Raw genomic sequence first — 25,945 nt, 5'->3', positions numbered from 1 at the left:
GGGGTGACCAGATGTCCTAACCCTAAAAGGAGGACAAGGCACGCAGAATGGAGGGAATTCAAGAAAGAAAATGTAGGGCATCCAAAATAAAAGCTGAGAATACTCACAGAAATGTAAAATCATGCCCTTCGTGATGCCCAAATGGAGGACCTTTGGGATTCCTCCTGGGGAGAAAATGAAAGCTAAAACGCTTAATATAAAAAAATTCCTTCTTCTTCGTGATGCTCCAAATGGAGGACATTTTGGAATTCCTGGAGACATGGAGGAAATGGAGGATGTCCTGGAACAGGAGACACCTGGTCATTCTGCCCAAAGCCACCCAGCTGCCCCAGGTTCCCTGCCCAGCGCTGGTCCTCCAGAAGCACAAGGCTTTTCCTCAGCCCTGGTTTTCCTCAGCTCCCGAATGAGAGTGCCCCAGAGCATAGGCAGAAGCACATGTCTTCTTTCTTCTCTCTCTCTTTCTTCCTGCAAAGAGGGTGCCTGATAAAAGGCCAGAGACAGGAGCTCCAGCTTTTGCACTGGGAAGGTACCAGATGTTCCCCACAGCAAAGGAGGTCAAGGCACAACAAAAAATGGAGGACCTCAAGAAAAATGTAGTGTGCGACCAAATAAAAACTGAAATACACTTAATATAAATGTACATGCATGATTCTTAGTGATGCTCCAAAGAGAAGACCTTCTGGAACTCCTCCTGGGCAGAAAATAATCCTAAAAACCTTAGTATAAATAGAAATCCATGCTTCTTAGTCATGCCCAAATGGAGGACCTTTTGGAAATATCTCCAGGAGAGAAGGCTAGAATGGAGGACATGGAATGGAAAGGAGGGCACCGGGTCAGCTCGGGCAGAGGAGGAAAAAAATGTAGGACGCTGAAGGGGGAAGAAAGTGGAGGACGTTTCCCAAATGGAAACAAAGAAGCTAAAAAACCCACATTAATAAACACAACCATATAGTATATATCAGATAGATAGATAGATAGATGCCCTGCTTCTCTCAGTGATGCTCCAAGGGAATGAAGACCTTTTGGAAGTCACCCTGGACAGGAGGAGGAGGAGGAGGAAATGGAGGACGCGTCCGGGAAAAAGGGAGATGCCTGGGCAAGTCCAGCCTGGCATTCCTGGAGCCAGTCCTCACCCCTCTCAACTGCCACCCATCTGCAGTAGTCTCCTGGGAGGAGGCTGGCTCACCTGGGGCAAAGGGCTCCATCCTCTTGCTCGCCTCTGGGCAGCTTCCTCAATCAGAGCTGCTGCACTGGACTGCCTCGCGCACACATTGAAGCAGAGAGTGGAACGGCGTGTGCGCGCGCCCCTCTGCCTCTCTCTCTCTGCACCTTAAATGCTAACACACTGGAACTCACACCACTGCGCGCGCCCCCCACAGGAGGAACGGGGGAGGACTAGGAGAGTCAGGCTAGCGAGCCAATGAGAGAACGAGCGCGCGCCACCGCGTGCCGACGCGGGAGACAGAGGAGAGAGAGAGAGGAAAGCGCGCCTCGCGCTTCTCTAGGCAGCTGGACTGGGAGGGAGGGCGCGCTTGCCCTTATTGCTGCTGCGATTGCGGCGGCCTCCGCCGCCTCCCAACACTAGGGGGCGCTGAGGGAAAAATTGCCCAGCTCACAGGATTCCTATCCTAGGCTCTGTCTGGAGGAGAATAACATGGAATATGTGTGTGTGTATACATATGTTCATTACATACACACACACACACACACACACACCACACGACGGTGTCTGTGTGTGTGTGTGTATATATATATATATATTATATATATATATATAAAATAGTATCGTGGAGGATAATATGAATATATATACACACACACAGACACAGTCGTGTGTGTGTGTGTGTGTGTATATATATATATATACATTATCAGGGAGGGTAATATGAAACACACACACATGTGTGTGTATATATATATATATAGAGAGTAATTATGGAGGATAATATGATTTATATGAAATATATATAATAGTATATTATCATGGAGGATAATATGATATTTACACACACATACACATGACTTATATATAGTATATTATTGGAGATAAGTGAATATATATATATATATATATATATAGTATGTTATCATTCAGCATAATATGGATATTTACACACACATACACATGACTGTGTGTGTGTGTATAGTATATTATCATGGAGGATAATGTGAATTATATACACATACACATGAGTGTATGTGTATATACTGTGTATAAGCCTCCGTACTGGGAAGAAGATGGGGTATAAAAAACCATAATCATATATACTTATGTATATGACATAATGGAGGATATGAATAGACACACATACACATGAGTATGTCATATATATATACACACACACACACACACATATATGAGGATAAATATGAATATATATGAGTATACATATCTATATATTCATGAATATATATATACACACAAGTGTGTCATGGAACAGATACACTATTATAATAAATAGTCCTGGGCTACCGGGGAAAGCGCGCACCCGCGCCCACGCGAGAGCACCACCTGAGGCCACCTGAGGCCAGGACTGAGGGCGGAGGAAGCGGAAGGCGCCGGTGGGAGCGGCGACCTCACATCTGTCGGTCTTTTAATCAGTCTAAACATCTGACTATGATAGGATTTTTGCTGAACTGGTACGGTGTTTAAAAACAACAATAACAACAACAAAGGCACTATAGCTCCTTAACCCCATTCAGACACCTTATAGACTTTCTGGAACACAATTATTGATAGGAAGCCAATACTGTTAATATTATAGACGTAACAGTTGTATTATCTCTATTTAATCTATGGCTTCAGTTAAGGGGACTACATTAGGATTTGCCTTTTTTATCTTTTGTTTCATCTATTGCCTTACATTAATAGTTGTCATGATGGCAAACCTACCAGGAACACAGCAATTAGGCAATAATACAGAGGAGATTGTTGTTATGAAGAATGAGGATATTGATATTGATGTAAAGACAAATCGTGTCCAGGGAGCACCGATAAGAGTTGTGTGGGGCTTGGGGAGATATAGCGTTAACAGGTTGAATAGAACATCTAGAGGAAGACAAGATCGATGCTTAATATCTATCCTGTCTTCCAGTCACCCTGTTAGCCCGAAAGAACCAAGGATTGTCCCAAACATACCACAGACCCTTACCTTGCTCCCATGTAACGCCAGGTCGGTGAAACATAAGTCGCACATTATATATGATCTATTAGACGACAATAATGCTGACCTGGCATGTATCACTGAAACCTGGCTGGGAGAGGATAGCGGTGTGACCTGGGCTAAAACCCTCCCAGCTGGATATACAGTGAAGGAGCAGGTCAGGGAAAGTGGGTGAGGGGGAGGAATGGCTATTGTCCATAAAAGTCACATCACCTTGACCAGGAACCCGGTTCCAAAACTGAGACACATCGAGTGTATTTACCTGACCCTAAAGGCCAAGGACAGTCTAGGGATTCTGTTGGTCTACCATCCACCCCGTAGCCTAACAGACTCCCTGGCCAAGCTGACACAGCTGGTCTCGGAGCTGGTGTTGGAGTCCCCCAGGCTTCTTGTGCTGGGGGACCTCAACATCCCCCTCGGGGCCAGCTCTCAAGAACTAACTGGTGTGGCTCGGGAGTTCATGGCTTCCATGACTGCCATGGGCCTGTCCCAGTTGGTCCAGGGTCCAACACATTGTGCTGGTAATACACTTAATGTGGTCTTTAGTATGGACCGAGAATATCCGTGGGCGGAGGTAAATGGTATCTCCCCCTTGTCATGGACGGATCACTTTCTGCTCAAGGTTGGACTAAATGCCACTATCCAAAATCCCCTCGGGGGTGGAGGACCCATTACAATGGTCCGCCCTCGAAGGCTGATGGAACCCAAAAGGTTCCAAGAAGCCCTAGAGGGAATTATGTTTGGGAACAATGGCGACTCTGTCAAAACCCTGGTTAATAATTGGAATAAGAACCTTACCGGGGTAATAGACAGTATTGCTCCCGAGTGTCCTTACCAGCCCGCTCCTAATAGAAGATCTTGGTATACATTAGAGCTACGCCAGATGAAGCAGGCTGCGCAACGACTAGAGCGTCACAGGCGGAAACACCAGCGCCTATCTGACAAGACACTCCATGAGAACATGTTACATTCCTACGGAGTGGCAATCGATGCAGCAAAGAATTTATTCTCTGCTGCACGGATTGCATCAGCGGAGTCTCGCCCAGCAGAGCTGTTCAGGGTGATTAGGGAATTAACCCAACTCCCAGCTGCCCAGAACCCTTTACTAGAACCAACTAGAGCCTGCTGTGACGCTTTCAATGACTTTTTTGCTGATAAAATCTCTCAGATAAGAGCTGATCTTGATGCCGGTTTTTTGACAGAATCATGTGAAGAGGCGTCCAGTGTCTCTGGAAGCAAGGTTATTCTGGATCACTTTGAGTTTGTGAATACTGAGGACGTGGACAAGCTCCTTGGTTGTGTGAAAAGGATGACTTGTCCTCTCGACCCTTGCCCTTCATGGTTGATTGTTCAGGGAGGAGAAGTAATAAAATCTTCATTACTTGCCATAATCAATACTTCTCTCCGAGAAGGGACATTTCCATCCACCTTAAAACAGGCCATAGTAAAACCTATTTTGAAAAAACCTTCTCTGGACCCCTTGCAGATGAGTAATTATAGACCAGTCTCTTTGTTACCATTTTTGGGCAAGGTGATTGAGAGGGCAGTCGCCTTTCAATTCCAAGCAGTCTTGGATGAAACCGATTATCTGGACCCATTACAAACTGGCTTCAGAGGGGGACATGGAGTTGAGACTGCCATGGTCGCCTTAGTCGATGATCTCTGTCTGAGTATCGACAGGGGTAGTGTGACCCTGCTGGTGCTCTTGGTCATCTCAGCAGCTTTCGATACCATTGACCATGGTATCCTTCTGAAACGCCTGAGAGAGTTGGGTATCAGGGGCACTGCGCTCCAGTGGCTCCGTTCCTACCTCTCGGGAAGATTCCAGATGGTGAGGCTGGGGAACAGTGGCTCTCATAAAAGAGAGCTAACATCGGGCGTCCCTCAAGGCGCCATTCTGTCCCCCATGCTATTTAACATTTACATGAAACCACTGGGAGAGATCATCTGGAAGCATGGAGCTTGGTGTTATCAGTACACTGATGACACCCAGATCTATCTCTCCATGCCTCCGACTGATATAGTGACTAAGGATAGCACCTCTCCTCTGGATGCCTGCCTGGGGTCAGTAATGGGCTGGATGAGGGAAAACAAACTCAAGCTGAATCCAAAGAAAACAGAGGTACTCGTGATAGGTTCCTCAAGTCCTGACAGGGAAATTTGTCATCCAGTCCTGGACGGGGTCACGCTTCCCCTAAAGGACAAAGTTCGCAGTTTGGGAGTACTCTTGGACTCATCTCTACAGTTATCATCTCAAGTAGATGCCATGGCCAAGAGTGCTTGGTACCAGCTTCGGCTGATACGCCAACTGCGATCCTGCCTTGACCGAAAGGACCTTGAAACGGTAGTACACGCACTGGTAACCTCTCGATTAGATTTCTGTAATGCGTTCTACATGGGGCTACCTTTGTACCAGGTTAGGAAGCTACAGTTAGTTCAAAATGCTGCAGCCAGATTGGTCACCGGAATTTCTAGAACAGATCATATAACTCCAGTATTGAGATCTCTCCACTGGCTGCCCATTAGCTTCTGAGCTCAATACAAAGTGTTGGTTATTACCTATAAAGCCCTACATGGCTTGGGCCCGTGTTACTTGAGGGAACGCCTCTTCCCATACAATCCGCCCCGCACTCTCAGAACTACTGGGAAATGCTTACTTTAATATCCGAAGACGAGATTGGCATCAACTCGCCATAAAGCATTTTCATCTGTAGCTCCCATATACTGGAACAACCTTCCGGATGAGATAAGGCTTAGTTCTTCTCTAGATGCCTTTAAGAAAGCCTTAAAGACTTATCTTTTTCAGTCAGCATAGCCTCCTGACCCCCATTAGAAATTATTGCCTGTTGAAATATGTTTTTTATGACTGACAGATGTTATTAATGTTCTTACATGTGATTTTAAGGTTGTTCTTAATTATATGTATTTAGGGTTTTCATGTACTTGCATTTGATGTACTGTATTATATATTTGTATTGTATAAATTGTATCTGATGGTGTTGTGAACCGCCTTGATCATTGCGGAAAGGCGGTATACAAATAAAGTTTTTATTTATTATTATAATGTCTGGCTCATGTTGGCCATAGAGTTGCCCTGGAGGACCGAGCAATTTCTAGGGAGGTGTCCTCTCAGGTATTAAAAAACAGTGTTTTTGTTTGTGTTTCCCCCACTTGCACTGGGGCCCTGTGCCCAGAGAACAACAATTGATTGTGAATTCCTGCATGACAAGGGGTTGGATTTGATAACCTATAATGTGGCCCTTTTCAGATCTAAGATTGTATGGGGTTTATTACACAGTGGAAGAAACTAGATTTAAAAGTGACAGCCCACTTTTGCCGGTTTTGTTTTTCACGTGAGTTCGGTTGCAGGAATCTCTTTCTCAAGATATGAGTTAGACTTTTGAAACCTTTTACCCTTGTGGACTATAGCTCCCAAAATCCCCACGTAATGGTTGTTGAATCCTGGGAGATAAAGAGCAATACTTTCAAGCTCTCTGTGTTGCAAATCTGCTGGCTGGGAGGAGTGTGGGACTGTGTTTGTTTTACTGTTTGTGAATGTAGTGATAAACAGACCAAGCTACAAAACCAAAAAGCCTTTGTTTCAAATGCCATCACTGCCTTAGGATAAGAGGCTGCCTGAGGGTCCCTCAGCTGCTCCCATCTGCAAGGGGAAGATAATAATACCCACCTGACATGGTTGTCAAAAAGATTACAAGATAATGCATCTGAAGGGCTTTGAACACTTGAAAACACTATACACATGCTAATGATTATTAATATATGTTCAAGTCAGTGCTGAGTACAGTGAAATTATGTTTGGATATAAGCATCCATTTACCCGTGTTATGGTACTTTAAAACATAAGCAATCGTTACTCAAGGATGTGTTTATTAGGCTCAGACACAGCCCTATTAAATTTCCAATCATCATGCTTCCTAAAATGCTTTGATTAAAAAACGGCATTAAACTGAAAAAAGGTTGCTTTTCACATGTAACTTTGTTGTGACTTTGTTGCAAAAATAAAATGTAACTTGTGAAATGCTACATCCAAACTGGAGAGGTAGCGTAGTGTAGTAGTTTGAGTGTGGGACTAGGACTCCGGGAGACCAGGGTTCAAATCCTTGCATTTTCTGTTCCTGGTCTTAGTTCAGATGGTAGGGAGGACTATCTGCAGGCTGGCACCTTCTCCTTTGGCCATGTGGTCACTGGTAGATTTTCAAAGTCAAGGAAATCTAATGTCCATTTGCAATTCAAAGAAGACCCTTGAATTTCTCAAGAAGTCTTCATGTTTTGCATCAGGAAAACGTTAGGAGATGTAGAGGCAAAGCATGCCAATGAGTCCCAATAATAGAAAAAATTGCTTTACCTTAGTTGGAGGCAGAAGCCTCAGATGGCAAGGTCCCAGTTTACAAATACAGGTTAAGCCTCTTATCTGGAATTCCGAAATCCAAAATACTCCAAAATTGGCCAAATGGGTGGCTGACACAATACCACTTTTCTGTCCTCGTGGTTCATTGCAAACAAACTTTTCATGCACAAAATTATTTAAAACATTGTGTTTAAAATTACACCCAGGCTATGTGTATAAGGTGTACATGAAGCATAAATGAATTGTGTTTAGAGTTGGGCCCCATTTCCCAGATATCTCATGTATATGTAAATATCCCCACATCTGAAAAACTCCAAAATGCAGAACACTTCCGGTCCCTAACATTTCAGATAAGGGAGACTTATAACTGTGGTCTTTATAGGGCTAGGCTTGTTGTTGTTGCTGCTGCTGCTGTTACTGCTGCTGTTGTTAACTGCTAAGGAATATTTTTGTGACTGTGGCACAGGGAAAGAAAGATGCAGTTCCCCCATCTCCATGGACTGAAGCTGCTCAGCAGCCCCTCTACTGCTATTTAATAATAATAATTTTAAAAATGTACATTTGTATGCTTTCATTAGAATCATGAGCATACAACATAATTCATCACCAACATAAGAAACCTGAAATGCCCACTCTGTCAAAATTGTTGGCAATCTAGGCACATTTAAATTTGCAGCATCACTTTACTCTGTGTCTCAGAGAGCAAATGGACTCCTTTTTGGGGACACAGTTATCACCCCTCCTCCCTTTGCAGAAATCACAGTGTAATCTCTCCCCTTTAAACTTTGGAACAGCTACTAAGAACTTCTCCAGAGCTAACTAAATCATCACTGTTCAAACCTCTCAACAAAAGTGTGCAAAACTGAGTAAAGGGAATGGATGTATGCATTCTGCTCAATAGGTGGCACCATTGTATTATGTAACTCTCTGTCATACTGCTGTGGCTATTGGAGAATGCACCCTTTCGAAACACTGGTTTTAAAATTGGTTCAGATAGAGAGGGGCCCCAATAATTTCTCAATTATGATTGATATTACTGTATATATTCATGTATAAGTCTAGAAATTTTAGTCCAAAAATTGACCCCCCAAATTTGGCTCAGCTTATCAATGGTCAATGTAAGTACGGTACTATATTTTAACTCATATCACTCAGTTAGTCTCAAAGGTACTACACGATCCTTTTGCATACTCCTTTTTAAACTGCAACTCTTGGAATCTCCTAGCCACTGAGAGCTGCAGTCCAGAAAGTTGTAGTCCAAACACAGCCACACAATTGCAATCCCGAAAAAGTGTGACTTTTCCAAGCTTTGTATATTGCTGCTGCTCTTTAAGGCAGGCCAGATTGATTGAAGAGTCCACTCTTCTTGGACGGGATTGCCATTGATTCCCAGAGAATTAATGCAAGGGGATGTTGCTAACCTTTGTTATTGTGCAGTGGGGAAGGTTGAAGTTGCAGAAGAATAGCTTTGATGATAGTGTTTCTGCTGCCACCTTGTGTTCATGGTCCAGGAAAGCTGTGTTTTAAAGAATCCATGGACTTTTCTCACATGGGGGGAAATCGGGGCTTCCTCTTTTCCTATTGCCTTCCACTTTACTAAGCATTAAAATATTTTCTAAGTGAGCCCCTTCTTATCATAATACAGTACGCCCGTGCCATATGTGGATGCTCTATACGTGGCTTTCAGCTTATGCTGAAGCCATGCAACAAAAGGATGAATGGTGCACATGCCTGCAGTGCCTGCATGAGCCCCATTATATTGAATGCAGCTCAAGCATACACACTTTTTGCCTCATGTGGTGTGTGTGTGTCTGGAACCGATCCCCAACATAAGGTAAGAGACCACTGTATGGCCAAAATACGACAACCTCCATTTAGTCACCTTTGGTTCCAAGGAGAGTTAGGGCCTGATTTGCTCTAGGATCCATCCATTGGTCTTTATAGTGGCCCACTGTATTCTCAGAACAATTCTCCAGCACCCATCTCAAATGAGTTGATTTTTTTTCCTATCAGCTTTCTTAACTGTGCAGCTCTTACAACCGTTCATGTAAATGGGAAAGACTAGGGCATGGAAAAACCTTACTTCAGTATTTAATTATATATCTTTACACATCAGGATCGTGTCCAGTTCCTTCATAGCTGTCCTCCCAAATCCTCATCTTCTTCTGATTTCTTGACTGTGGTCTACAGTTTGATTGATGACTGAGCCTGAGTACGGAACTATTTCTATCTCTTCATTATCTACTTTAAAATTAAGTGGATTGTCTGTGGTCATAATTTTTCATTTATTCCTGTTCAACCTGCCTTTGCACTTTCTGCCTTGACCTTCTTCAATCATCTTTCCATCTCTCTGATATTTTCTGCTAGTATTATGGTGTTATCTGCATATCTTAGATTGTTGATGTTCCTTCTTCCAATTTCCATGCCTCCCTCCTCTGTGTCCAATCCTGCTCTTTGTATCTTGCAAGTCTTTAGTTGGTAGATAATTGATTAAAACAATCCAGCACTGAACAAAAGGTTTGGCCAATTTCTTGCAATTTCTGTACAGAGAATGCCTACCCAGATACGCTCCCCCCTTGCATTTCTTCTGAGTGGTTTTATAATCAGCATAAATGGGAGGAAAACAGCACAGTTCCTGCCTAGAGAAGTAAGAAGTAAGTAAGGGCTGGTGTGTGTGTACTTATCCTTCCCTAGATGACAGAAATCGTCCTGCTATTCTTATTGTATTGTATAGTGAGGAAATAACAACAATCCAAAAACAAGTGGGACAATCAAGCTAGGCACACAGAGCACAATATGGTAATCAACAAGCACTATGATGTAACTAGAATAATGCAATAATAATGATACAAATGCACTATTACATATTACAATAAATTGCATAAGACAGTCAATTATCAAAGAAAAGTAGTATAATACATAAGTGTACTCATCAAGTACTATGTGGTATGGGTAAAAAGGGAAACACAATATACAGCAGCGTTATAAATAAAATACAACACCACAGAAAAAAGGAAAACAAAGTCCTTGCTTGTTATACTTCCTGACTAGTACAGTATACCTTCTATTTATTATATTGCTTGTCTTATGTAATCTCTTGTAATATAGGTATTTTATATCGGAGTGCATGCCGATTAGCATTTTGTGGTGAGAAGAAAAATAATACAATACTATATGGTCTAGATAGGGTTGCCATTTCACGCTGGTGGGTGGGACTTTCCCGCCCCCTGGGGGGCGTGCCCGGTCCAACCCCGCCCCCGCCCCCGCCCCCGGGTGGCTGCCCAACTCTGAGCTCCCAGGGCTGCTGCCTGGCTTCTATAGAGTGCTCCCTGTGAAACATGCCTGCAGCAGCAGCAGGAGGGCTGAACCCAGCAGGGGCGGGGTCTGCTGCACTGCCCTGCCTCTATTGGCCAGCCCTCTGCTTCCTTATTTGGGCAACATCTGAGCAGGGAGGAATTTACACTCAGGTGAGCTGCTGCTTCCACCTTTCTCTTTTCCCTCCTTCTCTTCTTATTATTGTTCCGTTTTTCTTCTTCTCCAAGTTCTCCTCCTCTTCCCCTCCTCTTCCTCCTCTCCTTTTTCTTCCTTTCTCCCCCCTCCTCATCTTCTTTTTCTCTTTCTTCCTCTCTCTAATCCCCCTCCTCTTCTTCTCAGGGGTCCAGGGCTTCTCAAGAAAAGAAAAAAGGCTTTGGATCTGTCCCATAAATCCCTCCTAAGTTGAGACACCCCTGGGAAAAAGAGGGGGGGGGGGGTTGGGGGGGGTTGGAGGGGGCAAGGAAAAGGTGGAAGGGGGGAATTCCTAAGAAGGCTTGGGAGTGGGAAATGTAGTTTTCAATGGCACAAGGGGATCTTGTAAATGCTATGCCTGCTTGGAAGTGGGAAATGTAGTTTTCAAAGGCGCGGGGGGGTGTTTGGCCAGAAAGAGAAGTACATTTCAGCCTTCTGTCTAGGAATAATGCCAAAATGTCCTCCATTTTGAGCACGCCTAAGAAACATGCATTTATATTCACATTTTTAAAAAAGTATCAATTTTTTCATGTGTCCTCCATTTTTAATAAAATGTGTCCTACATTTGAAAACGTGGCCCTACATTTGTCCTACATTTGTCCCAGTTTGGAGGTCCTGCCTTATGGCAACCCTAGGTCTAGATAACCTTCCCCCATTTCATGTTACCAGATAATTTGAATCACAGCCTTTATTAGTAGTAGTAGTATTAGTATGCCCAAACACTCTTAGCATTCTGGGAGCTGTGATCCGGTGGTTCTGAAATGGTGACTGGGACCCCCGGGGTGTGTGTGCAAAAGTGTGTGTGTGTGTGTGTGTGTGAGAGAGAGAGAGAGAGAGAGAGAGACTTAGTGGCCCTGATCCCTCCCCCTCCTCCTGTCCCCCCTCCAACTTTTTACGTGCAAAATTTACATATGCATTGAGTTAAATATTGAATTTACTTAATTAAAACTGTTCTAATTTAAATGACGTGATTCCCTTATAAAATATTAAAATATCAATGTACATGGGTGCAAGGATGAAAATACGCACACTAAATAAAGAAAATATTTTTATTCATATACTGTGTTGAGTGTGTGTGTGGATGTTGGTGTTGATTTCTGCATGTAGATGTAAAGAGGGGTCCCAAGGGTAAAACGTTTGAGTACCACTGCTATAGTCCAAAAAAGTGATTTTCCCAAGCTCTGATTTAATGGTAATTATCCTAGCAATTTGGGCAGCTCAGGTGGTTACCTACTTGGTCCAGCTTCCAGCTTCAGTAAGGCCCAGGTGAACTTCTTGCCTTCTTCATCCAAATACTGCCAAACCCAAAGGTCTGGATGGAACAAACCCTTTGCCTGTTCAATCACCAGATACTTTCATTTTCTAACTAAGCAATGGTTACTTCTGCTGGCCAATGGTTAGAGCAACCTTTCCCTGATGACTATTGCTATGGTTACAAGGGGTGATGGGAGTTGTAATACAGCACATTTGGAGGACAACAGGGTGGAGAGGTCTGCCCTAAATGGTTGGACTAGGACTGAAGACAGCCTGATTCCTATCCCTGCTCAGCTAAGAAACTCCATAGGTGACTTTGGGATAGTCATAACCTCTCAGGTATGGCCTGCCTCACAGGACTGTAAGGATAAAATGTTAATTAAATAGAGGAAAAACTATGTATGTCACCCTGAGTTCCTTGAAGAGCGACAGAGTAATTAGAGTAGCAATTTGGAGAAGGGGGACCACATCTTGTAAGTATTATTTAATAATGTTTCACTTCAATCCAAGCAGTTTTACGTAGAGCAGAGTGTTGGGTGCAGCTCTGAGGACTTGTACATCTTTATCCATCAAACAGAGGAGTCAGTGTTGCAGTGTATATATGTCAATCCCAGAAGACAATGTACAGTGAATCCTTGTTATATGCTGGGGTTTGGTTCCAAGACCACCCCCCCCCCCCCGTGTATAACAAAATCCGTGGATCCTCAAGTCCCATTAAATATAATGACATAGCAAAATGATGTCCCTTATAAAAAATGGAAAATCAAGGTTTGATATTTGAAATTTATACTTTCTTGGAACATTTTCAAACCATGGATACTTGAATCTGTGTATAAAACAATCCGTGTATAAGAAGGGCCGACTGTAATTTTTATAGAGATGAAAACGTTTGAACACTGCTTGATCACAGCCTTTCTCAACCCATGCTGAACTACAGTACCCATCATTTCCATCCAGCAAGACCAGTGAGAAATTATGGCATTTCTTATCCAACACTTTTGGAGGGCTGGCAAAAGTTGCTTTCGTTTTCTCTGCTGTGCTCAAGCAACCACCAGTAGTTTTACCTTAGCTGTCCTTAATAAAATAGTATTTAACAAAAGGGGGAGATGGAGACACAGCATGTTTTAAAACTTTCTAAAAGTCAAACGCTGATCACATTTGTGTGATAACATAAGAAATGGTGCCCTCCTAAACTAGCGTGCTGGGAACTACAATATACAAGATGGTAGGTGACCCCTGTTAAAAAAAAGCCAGTATAGCGTAGTGGTTTGAATTCTGGGACAGGAATCAAGGTGACCACAATTCAAATTCCCATTCTGCCATGAAAATTCACTGGATGACTCTGAACAAGTCATGCTCTCTCAGTCTAAGAGGAAGGCAATGGCAAGCCTCCTCTAAATAAATTTTTTCAAGAAAATCCTATGAAAGGGTTCCCACCAGTCAGAGTCAACTTGGAGACTCACATAACAACACAACAGAAACTGGTCTAAAAGATACTACCAGTAAGTGGTGTTTCAGAGGCCCAGGCTTGACAAAGATGCCACTGACAGGTAGACAGAATCTCTCCCATTTTTATTGTCAGAGGTTGGATTTGTAGTACATTGGTATGTAACGGCAAAAACAAGGAGTAGAGAAGTAAGCTGGAGGGGAGGGGAGTGATTACAACTTGGTGAATAGTGGAAGATGGGCTCAGCCCAATTTGGCACAAACACTCATATATTACAAAATGCATACTTTGGAGGGATGAAGCAGCACTGTTGGGAGGTATAGTGCATGGGGGATGGAGTGGGGCCATCAGAACATCATTACTGATAGAGAAAAAAAATCAAGAAATGTAATTTCCCCCGCTCATCCTAGACAACTAGGAATCTAGTAGTTGTACCTTTACTGTGATGATCTGCTTTTCCCAATGGCCACAAAAAAAATCTCCACCAGATTTGTTACTGTTGCTTTGCTGCAACACACTAACCTGGCAACTCCTCTGGGATTCCTCATTATGGCGGGTCCCAGTGTGGTACCTCCCTGTGTGAAAAAGCTACATCTGTTGAATGTCTCCCTCAGTGGCAGATGGCGACTGCCAGGTCAGTGGAGCAATGGATCCACTCCAGTCTTTAGAAGAGCTTCCCGAGATTTTGAACCCTAATAATTCTAAATAGGTTCAGCACCTTGGACAGCTCTTTTAAAGCTAGCTCAAACTTTAAGTGGACTCAGCACTGCAAAGACATGGAACCAACAGCTGCCATTGGTCTCTGTTAGGCAGAAGTCCAATCAAAAAGAAAAATATCAGCTGTGTTAATAATGGCTGTGCGTGTCTCAAAGAGCTTCCTCTTGGCTTGTTTGTGAAACGAGAAGCAGGATGTGCAAGAAAAGACATCGCCACCCCAAGTGCCCTGATATCACAACCAGGAGCTGCATCTGCATTGCAGAAATAATTCAGGTTGACACCATTTTAACTGCCATGTCTCAACGCTATAGAATTCTGGGATTTGTAGTTTTGTGAGACATATAGCATTCTCAGTCAGAGAGCTCTCGTGCCACAACAAACTACAATCCCCAGAATTCCACAGCATTGACCCATGACAGTTAAAGCAATGCCAAAATGGACTATTTCTGCAGAATGGATTCAGAATTCTTGACAGGACCTATAAGAGGCCTAGGTTTTATCCTTTTGGTGTGGCTCCCTTTCCCCTGCCAGCAACAGGAAGATTTAGGAGCATCATTCCTGGGCTCCCAGGGAAGCCATTGATAAACCCAAAAATGGAGCAGGATGGCAGAAATCTTTTCCCAGGAAAGAAGGAATGCAGCAGAGGATGATGAGCACATTTAAAGTGGCAGAGGCAAGAAATGATGCCCAAGATGGTAAACACACACACACAAGAAATTGCTACATGATCAAGATGGTTAAGTGCAGCTATCATTAAAACTGTGGAAGGAATGTGATTATGGGAGTGGGAAGGAAGGATGTAAGCCATAGAATGCTGGAAATAGAATGGGGGTGGTTGTTTTTCCCCCCGAGGGAGAGAGAGAGACAGGAATGAGAAATGGGGACCTGAATAGCAGGATGCTGTTAGTCTGCCTAAACCAGTTAAGGTCATATTGGAAACTGGGCTAAAAAATAGCAGACTGGAAGGATAACCATGGAACCAAAATGAAAAAGAACAAAACAAAGCAACACCAGCTCCACACAGAATCCAGAATCCAGCAAGTTTTGGAAGCAGCACCGGCTGGGTGTGGGAGGACAGAGCTACCAGGGTATTGCCTCCGTGGGGAATAATATCCACGGAGACCCTGGCAGGAGCTCTGTACCCTCTTTTTTTTTTGCTAGCGGGCCCAGCCTTTTCTGGAATGAGGGAATGAATGCCCTCGGCCTGAAGCTAGAGTCCTAATACTGTTAATAACTAGATGAGGTGATCATGGAAGGGAGAGGTTTGATCTTTGTCTACAGCTTTCTTCTCTCAGCTGGTAGCCTCCATAGTGGTAACATGGGATTTGCAGTCCCACACATATCTGGATACCTCTAGCTGAGAGAAGGCCGTTCCAGAAAAATGTGGGGATTATGTGCGTGTGTTTCTTCCCCGCTGCTGCTATTAACACCTCTAACTTAACAATATTAGATCCATGGAAACTGACTTAGGGCTCTTCTCATGAGTCACAGATACCTCACTGAAGATAATCTCTTCCTAAGGTACAGAAGGTGACCTCACAGCCAAACCCAAGGGTGAGCTGCAAGTCCAATACCCATCCCCTCCTCTCCTCAGCTCATAGACTTTGTTGCTGGTGTTACTGCTACAGGGAGAGGGTACAAGACATTAAATCACAGTCTCAAAGAGGGTCGCCTTTTCTGGAGGAACTGCAGCAAGACCATCTGGTGGGGGCAGCAGCTTTGTCTCTGCTTCAGGTGTCATGTATTCCAGGTGGTGGTGGCCCCAGACAGGGGTGGTCAGCAACTGCCAGCGCTAAGGGAGAAAGGAGGTCGAGGAATCAATGAGCAACTGAAGGACGCTGACCGGCTTATTAGTCATTACTAATTTACATGAAACGTATACCTGGCTGAAACTGACCCAACAAGGTTCTTGAGGCAGCTTTCATCAAATTACCATCAGTACAAATAAAGTTGCCCAGAAGTTTTAAAAAGTCTAAAGCATTAGAATCAAGGACATCAAAATGCATATATTGTTTATAAGAGAAAGCCCTTTAAGTGTGCTGTACTGGGTTCTTTTCTTGATCTTTAATGGATATGTTTCAAATTGCTTTTAAGTCTATTGCTAGCTTGGTGTATTTTAACTTCTCCTATTTCTCCCCAATATATGTTTTCATTTATGTCCATTTAATTTTTGTAGGTCACTTTGAGTCCCAGTGCTGGAGGGAAAGCTTAAATAAGTAAAACATTAATAGTCACATCCCCAAGCAAGCCATGTCAATCAACCAGCTCCATCAAAGCCATTTTTATTTGGTCAAATATTCTAGCAAGGAGGCTGACGTGGTTTTTAACAATAGTTTTATTCACTTTGCTGGGTTTTACTGCTGCTGTTGTGATTTATTTTTTCACTTTTATGTTTTTAAGTGACTTCTATAGATATGGCCTTTCGTCACTTCATTGTACATTGCATTTTTAAAAAATCCACAGATAAATAATCCTTAAATATTGCTTAGGGTTCTTCCCAACAAGGCTTCTATTGTGCAACCACATTGCCTCCTGCACACAATTTTACAGGCTAATCACATAACAATGAGAATAACATCTGACACTTGTAACCCTGCTGTGTTTCCTCATTGCTTCTTCCATAGATAGGCAGATCGACAGATTATCTAAAAGAGAAATCCCATTAAGGAGGGAATGATGGAATATCTGCATTTGTATATGTCATGAGAAAATGTTTGAAAGCATCTTCAGAGACCTCCCTATTACAGGAAGGATGAGAGGATCCTTTTCTATTGTACTTTCCCATTTTTAGAAGGCCCCATATAGCTTTTCAAAAAGTGGCAGATAACTAGCCAATGGGGCCTTCTAAAAATGGAAAGGTACAGTAGAAAACAAATCCCCCAACCTTCCTGTAATACACATTCAAGTGCCAAAGACCCCTTTCTGATAGGCTTCAGATCCAGTTTGTATGAAGTGACTGCAAATACCATTGTATATGTTGTGAGAATACAGACAGAGGTGAAATGCATTCTTTATTCATGTAGGAAGCACTCTGTCTTTCTCTCACTCAGCTGGTTCTACACTGAGAATGCTACTGAGACTGCATCACAGACAAGGCAAACCCCAGCAATTTGGGCCCTAACATAGGTTCCCTGATGGGCATAGCCTTAACTCTTGTAATCTGCCTCTTCATCCCAAGAGTTAAACTTTTCTTTACTTGTAAACCATGTATTTCCATAATCTATTTGGTTGAGAAAGGTGAAATATGCCATAGTTGCTTATCATGTGAATAACCCACTTCCAAATTCTTTTTCTGGAGACTGGAGATGGTGGCCCATGGATACTAAGCAAAGAAAGTAGGTTCTTTCTTTTCCAGACCCAGCAACATCTGTCCAGCCAGTCTGGAATTCATTTCAAAGGACACAGTTGTGCTTATTAGGATAGTTGCACAAGTATGCACAGAAGTTTCAATATTCCAGGCCAACATCTGTAAAATGAGAGACCTTGAGCCTGGTCATAACTATTTTCAACAGAGGTGCCCTGTAAGATTCAAACCTGTGCTATGTAGGTGCAACAAAGCACATTCAAGTTCAGTGACCTACTCCAGGACACAGCTTGGAAACATTACTTATTTTGGACCATGTGCTACTGGGGGATTCTGTGAACTGTAATCCAGAAAAGTAACTTTCCCAAGATGTATCTGAGAGGAACAGTAACCCTACTGGAACCAACAGGAGCAAAAACACTAGTAGTTCCTAAGTGCCTCAGGTAGACATTTAGCAGATTCAGCATATGAGGTGCATTGCGTGCCTGGAAATAACAGCCTATGTCAGGAACTGCATGTGTACCTTGCCTGCCATAATATGTTGGGAAGTTGGTGTAATAGGTTATGCGGGAGAAACAGGATTGCTGAGACAGGGCGATCTCAGACATAGGTGCTGAGATAATAACAGAAGGGAGGTGAGCTTGAGTCAAGTTTGTTCAGTGTTGTTTCTGTGAGAGTAACAAGCTGTAAGAACTACAAAAGGGTGGTATGGGAATAAGAGGGACAAAATGTGTTTATAAAATGTAACAAATGATAATTAAGCCCGCCATGAATTTGAAATTGTGCACAGTTTAATTAGGCAGTGTTAACGCTTGATATTCACTACTGACAATGAAAGGCTCTGGACTGGATCTATACTTTCTTAATAAAGGTTATCTGAGTTCTAACTATTGAAACCTGGATTTCGGAACTTGGTAACCTGATGGTTGAGAGAGGTGCTGGGCACTGAATGTCTGACCAAGATAAGGGACTGGTACTCACCTGTTGTAAAGAACCTTTGCTTCTCAGAAGCTTGTAAACAACAGTGCAGGGGATGCAAAGCATGGAGGCAAGAGCCAGAGCCCAGCCAATCACCTCACCCCACCATGGGTAGACATAGGTCTTGTTGTAAGTCAAGGGCTGGTAGTTCACCACATGAAACAGGAAGATGCCCTGGTTAGGAAGGGAAGGAAGAAGGAACGATCATCATAGAGACAGAGGTAACATAAAAAGAAAAATAATGAGGGGCCCCCACATCTAGTATGAATTCGTTTTTTTTCCAGAGCTTAGGGGAATATTTTTTTTAGAATACAACTCCCAGAATGCTCCAACCAGCCAGTGACCAGAGAATTTGGGGAGCTTTAGGCCAAAAGAGTAACTTTCTCAAGCTCTACTGCTTCCCAGTTTTGCAATGCTGGCTGTTATATCTGTCCTCCCCACACAACATTTATCTTCATCACTAGTATAATGAAGTAGACCTTTCATCTATTACATGATTTAGATTTTGAAGTTATTTTCAGTGTTTTGCATATTATGTCCAGTTGTTTTGCACTTCAGGATAGGGATCACGGAAGGATAGGTGTCTGTCAGATGCAGTTTTGATATTTGTACGATCTGGGTAGACCAACAAATAGTGTGGCAAAAGAGTGGAATGTCATGTATATATGAAGGCAAGGAATATGCAGCTGCCCAGAAGGTCTTTGATGCAACCTCCATCAACTCAAACCAGCAAAACTACTAGTAAAGCTGCATAGGAGCAGCAGTCCAAAAATATCTGAGGGAGAAACATGTTCCCCAACATTTTCATTTGTCCAACTGGGATAAAATGGAAGCTGCAAGTTTTCCTCAGGCAAGGAAGGTGATGGGATCAAAGCCTCCATGCAACAATCCCAAGTTGGATCAGAAAGCATTTTTAAAAGAAATCAAAAGAGACAGACATGCAATAATACCTTTCTCATTTCTTTTAGTTTGACCCTTAAACCCCAGAGCATCTGGTATCCTTTTATCTTAGTATCATTGATAGGAATCTTTTGAATGGGGCAGGGAGAGGTTAAAACATGACCACTGTGCCTTTGCATGTGCTGTACTGTTTAAATGACCAAGGCTGGTATTCTGTTAGCAACATAATGAGGAACGACTTAGGGAGCTGGTTATGTTTAGCTTGGAGAACAGAAGACTGAGAGGTGACATGATAGCTATCTTTAAATATCTGAAGGAGTGTCATGTAGAAGATGGAGCAAGTTTGTTTTCTGCTGCTGCAGAAACTGGAACATGAACCAAAGGATTCAAATTAAATGGAAATAAATTTCACCTGATCATTAGGAACAACATCTTGACTGTAAAAGATATTCAATAGCGGAACAGACTACCTCGGAGAATGGTAGACTTTCCCTCTTTAAGCAGATGTTGGATGGATATCTTTCAGGAGTGCTTTAGCTGTGTATTCCTGCATGGCAGGAGGTTAGATAGATGGCCCTTGCAGTGCTTTCCAACTCTAAGGGTTTATAATGATAGTAAATTCACCCCCTCCATCATGCAACAACCAACACCCCCTAAAACCACCAACTTCTTACTGCTATCCTTGACATGGCCATGGAGTGGGCAGACGAGAGTAAGGCATGAACAAGAAGCATCTGTCTATGTCCCTGTAACCAGATACATGATGACAAAGGTATCCTTCAGAACCATCTGGGGTCCTCCAGAATTGATGGAGGATGACAATGCCATTTTGCATCTGACTATCTCAGGACCTTTGGCTGCTACTTGGGAACCATTGGTCACTACATGGCTGTGTCAGGAGAGCAGCAAGAGACAGGTGGGTTGCAAGGGAGCGGTGAACAGAGACCAACCATAGTTCTGCCTAGGTGGAATATTACCCTCCATATCCTGATATAAGATAGCAACCTCAGTTTCCATGTGGAATAAAGCACATGTCAAACTACATGCATAGTAGATGTATTTTCAAAACTAGCGTACCAGAACCTAGAAAGGTTACATTTATGGACTATGTGTATATGTGCCTTCAAGTAACCTATTGACTTATGATGACTCCAATAAGTGCATATGTTTTCTTATGCAAGGAAAACTCAGAGGTGCTTTGCTGTTGTCTTCCTTTGAAATATAGGCTACAGCACTTGGTACAGTGGGCCCTTGTTATCTGCTGAGGTTTGGTTCCATGACCCCGCTGTGGATAACAAAATGTGTGGATGCTCAAGTCCCATTAAATACAGTGGCAAAATGGTGTCCCTTTTATAAAATGGCAAAATCAAGGTTTTCTTTTTGGAATTTATAATTTTTTTTTATAATTTTGAAGCCACGGATGCTTGAATTCATGGATGAAAAATCTGTGAACATGGAGGGCTGATTATATTACATGGTTGCCCCCATCCAAGCATTAACCAGGCCTGTCCCTGCTGGGATTCCATGATCAGACTGGAAGGCCCATCTGTGGACTATGACTACCAGAATTTTACAGCCAATAGGACAACTGTTGTACTGTTGTGGTATAAAAAGGTCATTCTTCCATATTGTAGAGTTCAGCCTCAGCATAGTGGAAAGGCAATCTGATTAAGCCCCCATTTAGGAAGTGGGTCTTCTCAGCACACCCCACACCACTCTTGACTCACCACACACACCAGCGGTGTAATAAGCGACCAGCACCACTTCATGTAGGGCAGAGGACGGTAGCCAATCATGTGGGCAACATCATCCATGAAGCGATCAGCTCCTGAAGGAACAAGAAATCAGACCTTAAAGTCCAGCTAGGCTGTCAAGCCCACAACCTGAAATCAACACATCAAGAGAGAGTCCCAGGCTCAGTTCCAAAGCTTGGAAAGGTTGCATTTTTAGATTACAATTCCCAGATTTCCATGGGCAGTATAGCCACTGGAAGATTCTGGGAGTTATAGGCCTTAAGAAATAACTTTCCCCTACTCTGCTCAATGGTTAGATAAGTACAGAGCTGTAGTGTCTAGGACCCATTTCACACTGGACAATTATCGCACTATGATCCCACTTTAGCTGCCATAGCTCCATTCTACGGAGTCCTGGGATTTGTAATTTGGTGAGGCCCTAGAGCCCTCTGGCAATAAATTCTAAATACGTCACAAAATTATAAATCTCAAGATTCCATAGGATAGATAGAGCCATGCTAGTTAAAATGGTATCAAAGTGGTAGACATGTATGTCACTTCCAGTGTCAGTGGGCTAGAGCTCCCTAGTGACCTCTTGCAAACCAGTGTCTTCTAGAAATATTGGTCTACAACTCTCATAATCCCCAGCTAGCATGGCCAATGGTTACCTGTCACCCTCCATGGCCATGCTAGCTGGGGATGAGGGAATGGTAGACTAATGCATACAATGGCACTTGGTTAGAGTTAGCTATCCTATCGCATGAGGGACCAATGCACAGGACAGTGGTAGGAGGAAACATACTCCCTCTCCTTCTTTGACACTTACCATAGACCCAGGCGATCACCACACACTCCCAGAAGGCCTGCCACAGAAGTGTGATTCCACTGGCTGAATAATTGTCAAAGAGCTGAAAGACGTACATGCCTCCCTGGGAGTCACATGATGCAGAAAAATAACCGGTTAAAAGATAACACAGACATGACTATTGCTTTTTATTGCAACTAGAGAAATCCTGGTCATTACAACTCCATCTTCACATGCCAGAATATTCCAGGGTGCCCCACAGTATTCTGGCCCCAAATTCCCCTCTAACTTCTCTCTTTTGCTGTGAGTTTCTGGATCTCACAAGGATGGCTAGACATCCTCCTTTTCTAGGACATATCCTACCTTTCAGTTTTCTGTCCGGGAGGAATTCCAAAAGGTCCTCCATTTTGATAACGACTGAGAAACATGAATTAATATTTATACCATTGCTTTCAGATTTTAGTTTGCAATGTCCTCCATTTTTCCTCAAATGTCCTACATTATGTGGTGCCCTCCTTTGCAGTCATGACAACAAATCACCCTGCTCTCACAACCTGGCACGGCTGCTGAGGTCAGAACAAGGTGCCATGCCACGCTATCAATGCTGGGCACTACGTTCTGACCTCAGAGCAATTTGCATCTGCAGTGGCAGTGCTGGGATGCTCCCAGGCACCATAGGCGAAAATAGCTGCTAATGTCACTGTAAAGATGCCAAAACCCTGCAGCAAAAAGTGAGTTATTTAAATGCAGATTGGGGGAGGAAGCCCCAAATCAGGTGCAGGCATCATGAAGACAGTCTGGACCTAATTCGAGGCTTTGGTTCTGCGTCATGTAAAGAAGATGCAACAAACTTGGGGGGAATTCAGGGTAAATCACCCATGCAGAAAAACCCTGTGACAGGCAGGCTGCAGAACAGGGCTTGTGAGAGCTCCTGTGCGTGTGTGTGGATATGTACACAATAATACTTCATGAAAGATGATACATATTCAGTTTCTAAATTGGATCCCTCTTTCATAATTGGATCCCTCTTTCAATCCGCAGGGAGAGGCGGGAAATATAAATAAACTATTAATTATTTATATTTTTGCAAGCAATGTCCTAAATCCTAAATACCATTTTTAATCTTGACTAGAATAGATCCATTGAATCCATTAGACATATCTACCTGCTGACTCACTATTTAACAATTGATTGAATGGGTCTACTCTGGTTGAGACTAAACATCAGGATGCTAGCAGGTGGTGTCACCATGCAGAGTGCTTTGCTCATAGGAAAGAATGATCACCAGTAGTTATCTGTTGGTCTGGGAATTTCTATACCACCCCTCAGCAATGTCTCAGAGTGATTGATAAAACATTTAACAATAAACGCATAAACCAGTAAAAACATAGGTCAAAATCCTCCATCATCAGATGTAACTACAATCCTGGAGCTTCGTCGTAGTAAATTACATCCGATGATGCCGCCTCCCAACCACCCAATTTTGCAGCCTGCCAATGCCCAACAGAAGGGTTTCTAAAAAGCACTGAAGATCGGTATGCAGGGAAATGATATCTGTGCCAAGAACAGACAGCTAGAAAGTGTTTTACAGCTGGGGTTCTGCTGCAACAGCTTTTCACAGTTAGGGCACTGCCAGACTGAAAAGGTGGGTGTTGGAGTTCATTTTTGGCTATTAATGACTATAAACAAGAATCCCCAGCGATTACAACACTGTAAGTCCATCTTACGATTTCCTAACCACTGAACAAGATGACAGCCATAGTTATAAAAGAACATTTAAAAGACATTAATTTAAAACAATTAAAATGTGAACATAATTGGAGCATAGTTTTTCATGGGGTTTTCGGGGTATGTGGCTGTGATCTGGAAGAGTTTATCCCTGATGTTTCACCAGTATCTGTGGCTGGCATCTTCCGAGAATGCTGGCAGGGGAGTGAGTAGGGTATATATATACTGTGTGACCCTTGGAGTAGTGGTGTCCTTGAGGTTGGTGTCACCTAGTGCCAGGGGGGGGGGCTAACTGCCTTGTCCTCCTCCCTGCCTGCCTGTCCAGGCCATTGCAGACCCCCACAAAAGGCCTTTAGGATTCAGCATGCCAAACTGCAAACCCCATGGGCACTATGATTCTGTGTGTGTGTGTGTGTGTGTGTGTGTGAAAGAGAGAGAGAGAGAGAGAATGTATGTGTGTTCTCCTCATTACTTAGGCCTGTGTTTCTAATGGCTTGCTCTGAGCAACTGTGCTTGATACTTAAATGTCCAATCGTGCCTAATGAGACCGGACCTGGCAACCCTAGTCAAGGATGATGGGAATTCCACAAGATATAGGGGCTCTCAGTGGGGAAAGAGACAGCTCCTCCATAGGCAACCCCACCTCATGGTAATCTCAGGCAAAGGATGCTGTTCATTCTCCCCAAAGCCAGTCTCACCTGAGTCACCATGGAAAGGTCGAGGATGCAGCAAACCAGGCAGCAGATTGCGGCTGTGATCTCCCTGCGTGGTGAGCCTGCTGCTGGCTGTGGGAACATGTCTAGGATACCAGTGATGAAGCCCTCCACTCCCACAAACTGATAGCAGGATGGGAGAGAACAAGGGAGACAGAAAAAGGAGAGAATTGGCCACCAGGTGCTGGGCTTCAAGCTGCCTAATGCAGAGGTGGGGCTGACTTCAGTGGACAAACCCATTCCCCCTGCCATGCCCCATTGCAGTTTGCAGGTTTCCCACATCTTTTGTATGGGGTTTTCCCTGATCTTAAAATGTTGAAATGCTTTTCCTTTGGCCTAATTATCTGCAGGAAGAGATTTAGGCTTAAATTTGCTGGTAGTTTTGGTTCTACCATTTTGACTTTGCCCTCAGGCAAAACAGGTGCTCTACTTTTGGCTTAATGCATCCAGAGAAAAGAGTGAGCTTCCAAAGTTTTGATACCCATGGCGTAGGTTGGAATGAAAACCAGGCAGTCCTCCAGATGTTGTTAGATTGCAGCTCCTAGTATTCCTCACTACTGTCCTTGCTGGCTAGGGTTGTTCAGACCTGCAGTTCAAGAACATCTGGAGGGATCCATGATTCCTAGAATTAGCATGGAAGTCAGCAAGGTAGCCATGTTGTTGAGCTTTACAGGGTTTGGTGGTGCAAGTTCAGAGCCTTCATGCTCACCTCAGCTGCCATGAGCTAAAAGCCACATTAGAGAGTATGATAAATGTGTGTGTTCTGAACAATCTCACACACTTCCTTCAATGGCTGCTATTTCCAAAATAATAATAATAATAAGCAACAACAATTCCAAACAAAATATATCCAGAGATATTAAATGCACTTATGCATCTAACATATTGGTTCATACCAGGTTGATTATCCCTTATCCAAAATGCTTGGGATCAGAAATGTTTGGGATTTCAGAGTTTTACAGATTTTATAATATTTACATATACATAATGAGACATCCTGGAGATAAGACCCAAGTCTAAACCTGAAATTCATTTATGTTTTGCATAGACCTTATATACATAGCCTGAAGGTATTTTATACACAATATTTTAACATAAGTTTGTGCATGAAACAATTTTTGTGTACACTGAACCATCAGAAAACAAAGATTCTACTGTCTCAGCCACCCATGAAACAAGTTTTGATTTTTGAAGTATTTCAGATTTTGGAATGCCAGATAAAGGAGACTCAACTTGTACTTGGAGGGCTGAGGAAGGATGGAGGAGTGAGCCAGTCTAGAAGCAGTCTGGCAGTGTGATCTGTCTCTTTTTAGAGATAAAAGGCCC

General features: G+C 43.2%; 1 protein-coding gene across 2 annotated transcripts in view; it reads right to left on the bottom strand.

Annotated features, from left to right (window-relative positions):
• Window positions 1-13,845: 13,845 nt before the first annotated feature.
• Window positions 13,846-25,945, bottom strand: part of LOC121922465 (sodium- and chloride-dependent creatine transporter 1-like) — a 31,214-nt gene continuing 19,114 nt past the window's right edge. For both annotated transcript variants that reach the window (XM_042451950.1, XM_042451949.1), the window contains 5 exons: window positions 24,605-24,742; window positions 22,200-22,302; window positions 21,368-21,468; window positions 18,744-18,914; window positions 13,846-16,250 (listed from right to left, as the gene is read on the bottom strand). In XM_042451950.1, the coding sequence (XP_042307884.1) occupies window positions 16,104-16,250; window positions 18,744-18,914; window positions 21,368-21,468; window positions 22,200-22,302; window positions 24,605-24,742 (660 nt within the window). In that variant the 3' untranslated portion in view covers window positions 13,846-16,103. The remainder of the gene's footprint in view (window positions 16,251-18,743; window positions 18,915-21,367; window positions 21,469-22,199; window positions 22,303-24,604; window positions 24,743-25,945) is intronic.

The sequence above is a fragment of the Sceloporus undulatus genome, chromosome 2, assembly GCF_019175285.1.
Source record: "Sceloporus undulatus isolate JIND9_A2432 ecotype Alabama chromosome 2, SceUnd_v1.1, whole genome shotgun sequence".
Lineage (NCBI taxonomy): Eukaryota > Metazoa > Chordata > Lepidosauria > Squamata > Phrynosomatidae > Sceloporus > Sceloporus undulatus.
Note: the sequence above shows the minus strand (reverse complement) of the source record. Positions and strands in the feature narration are given on the sequence as shown.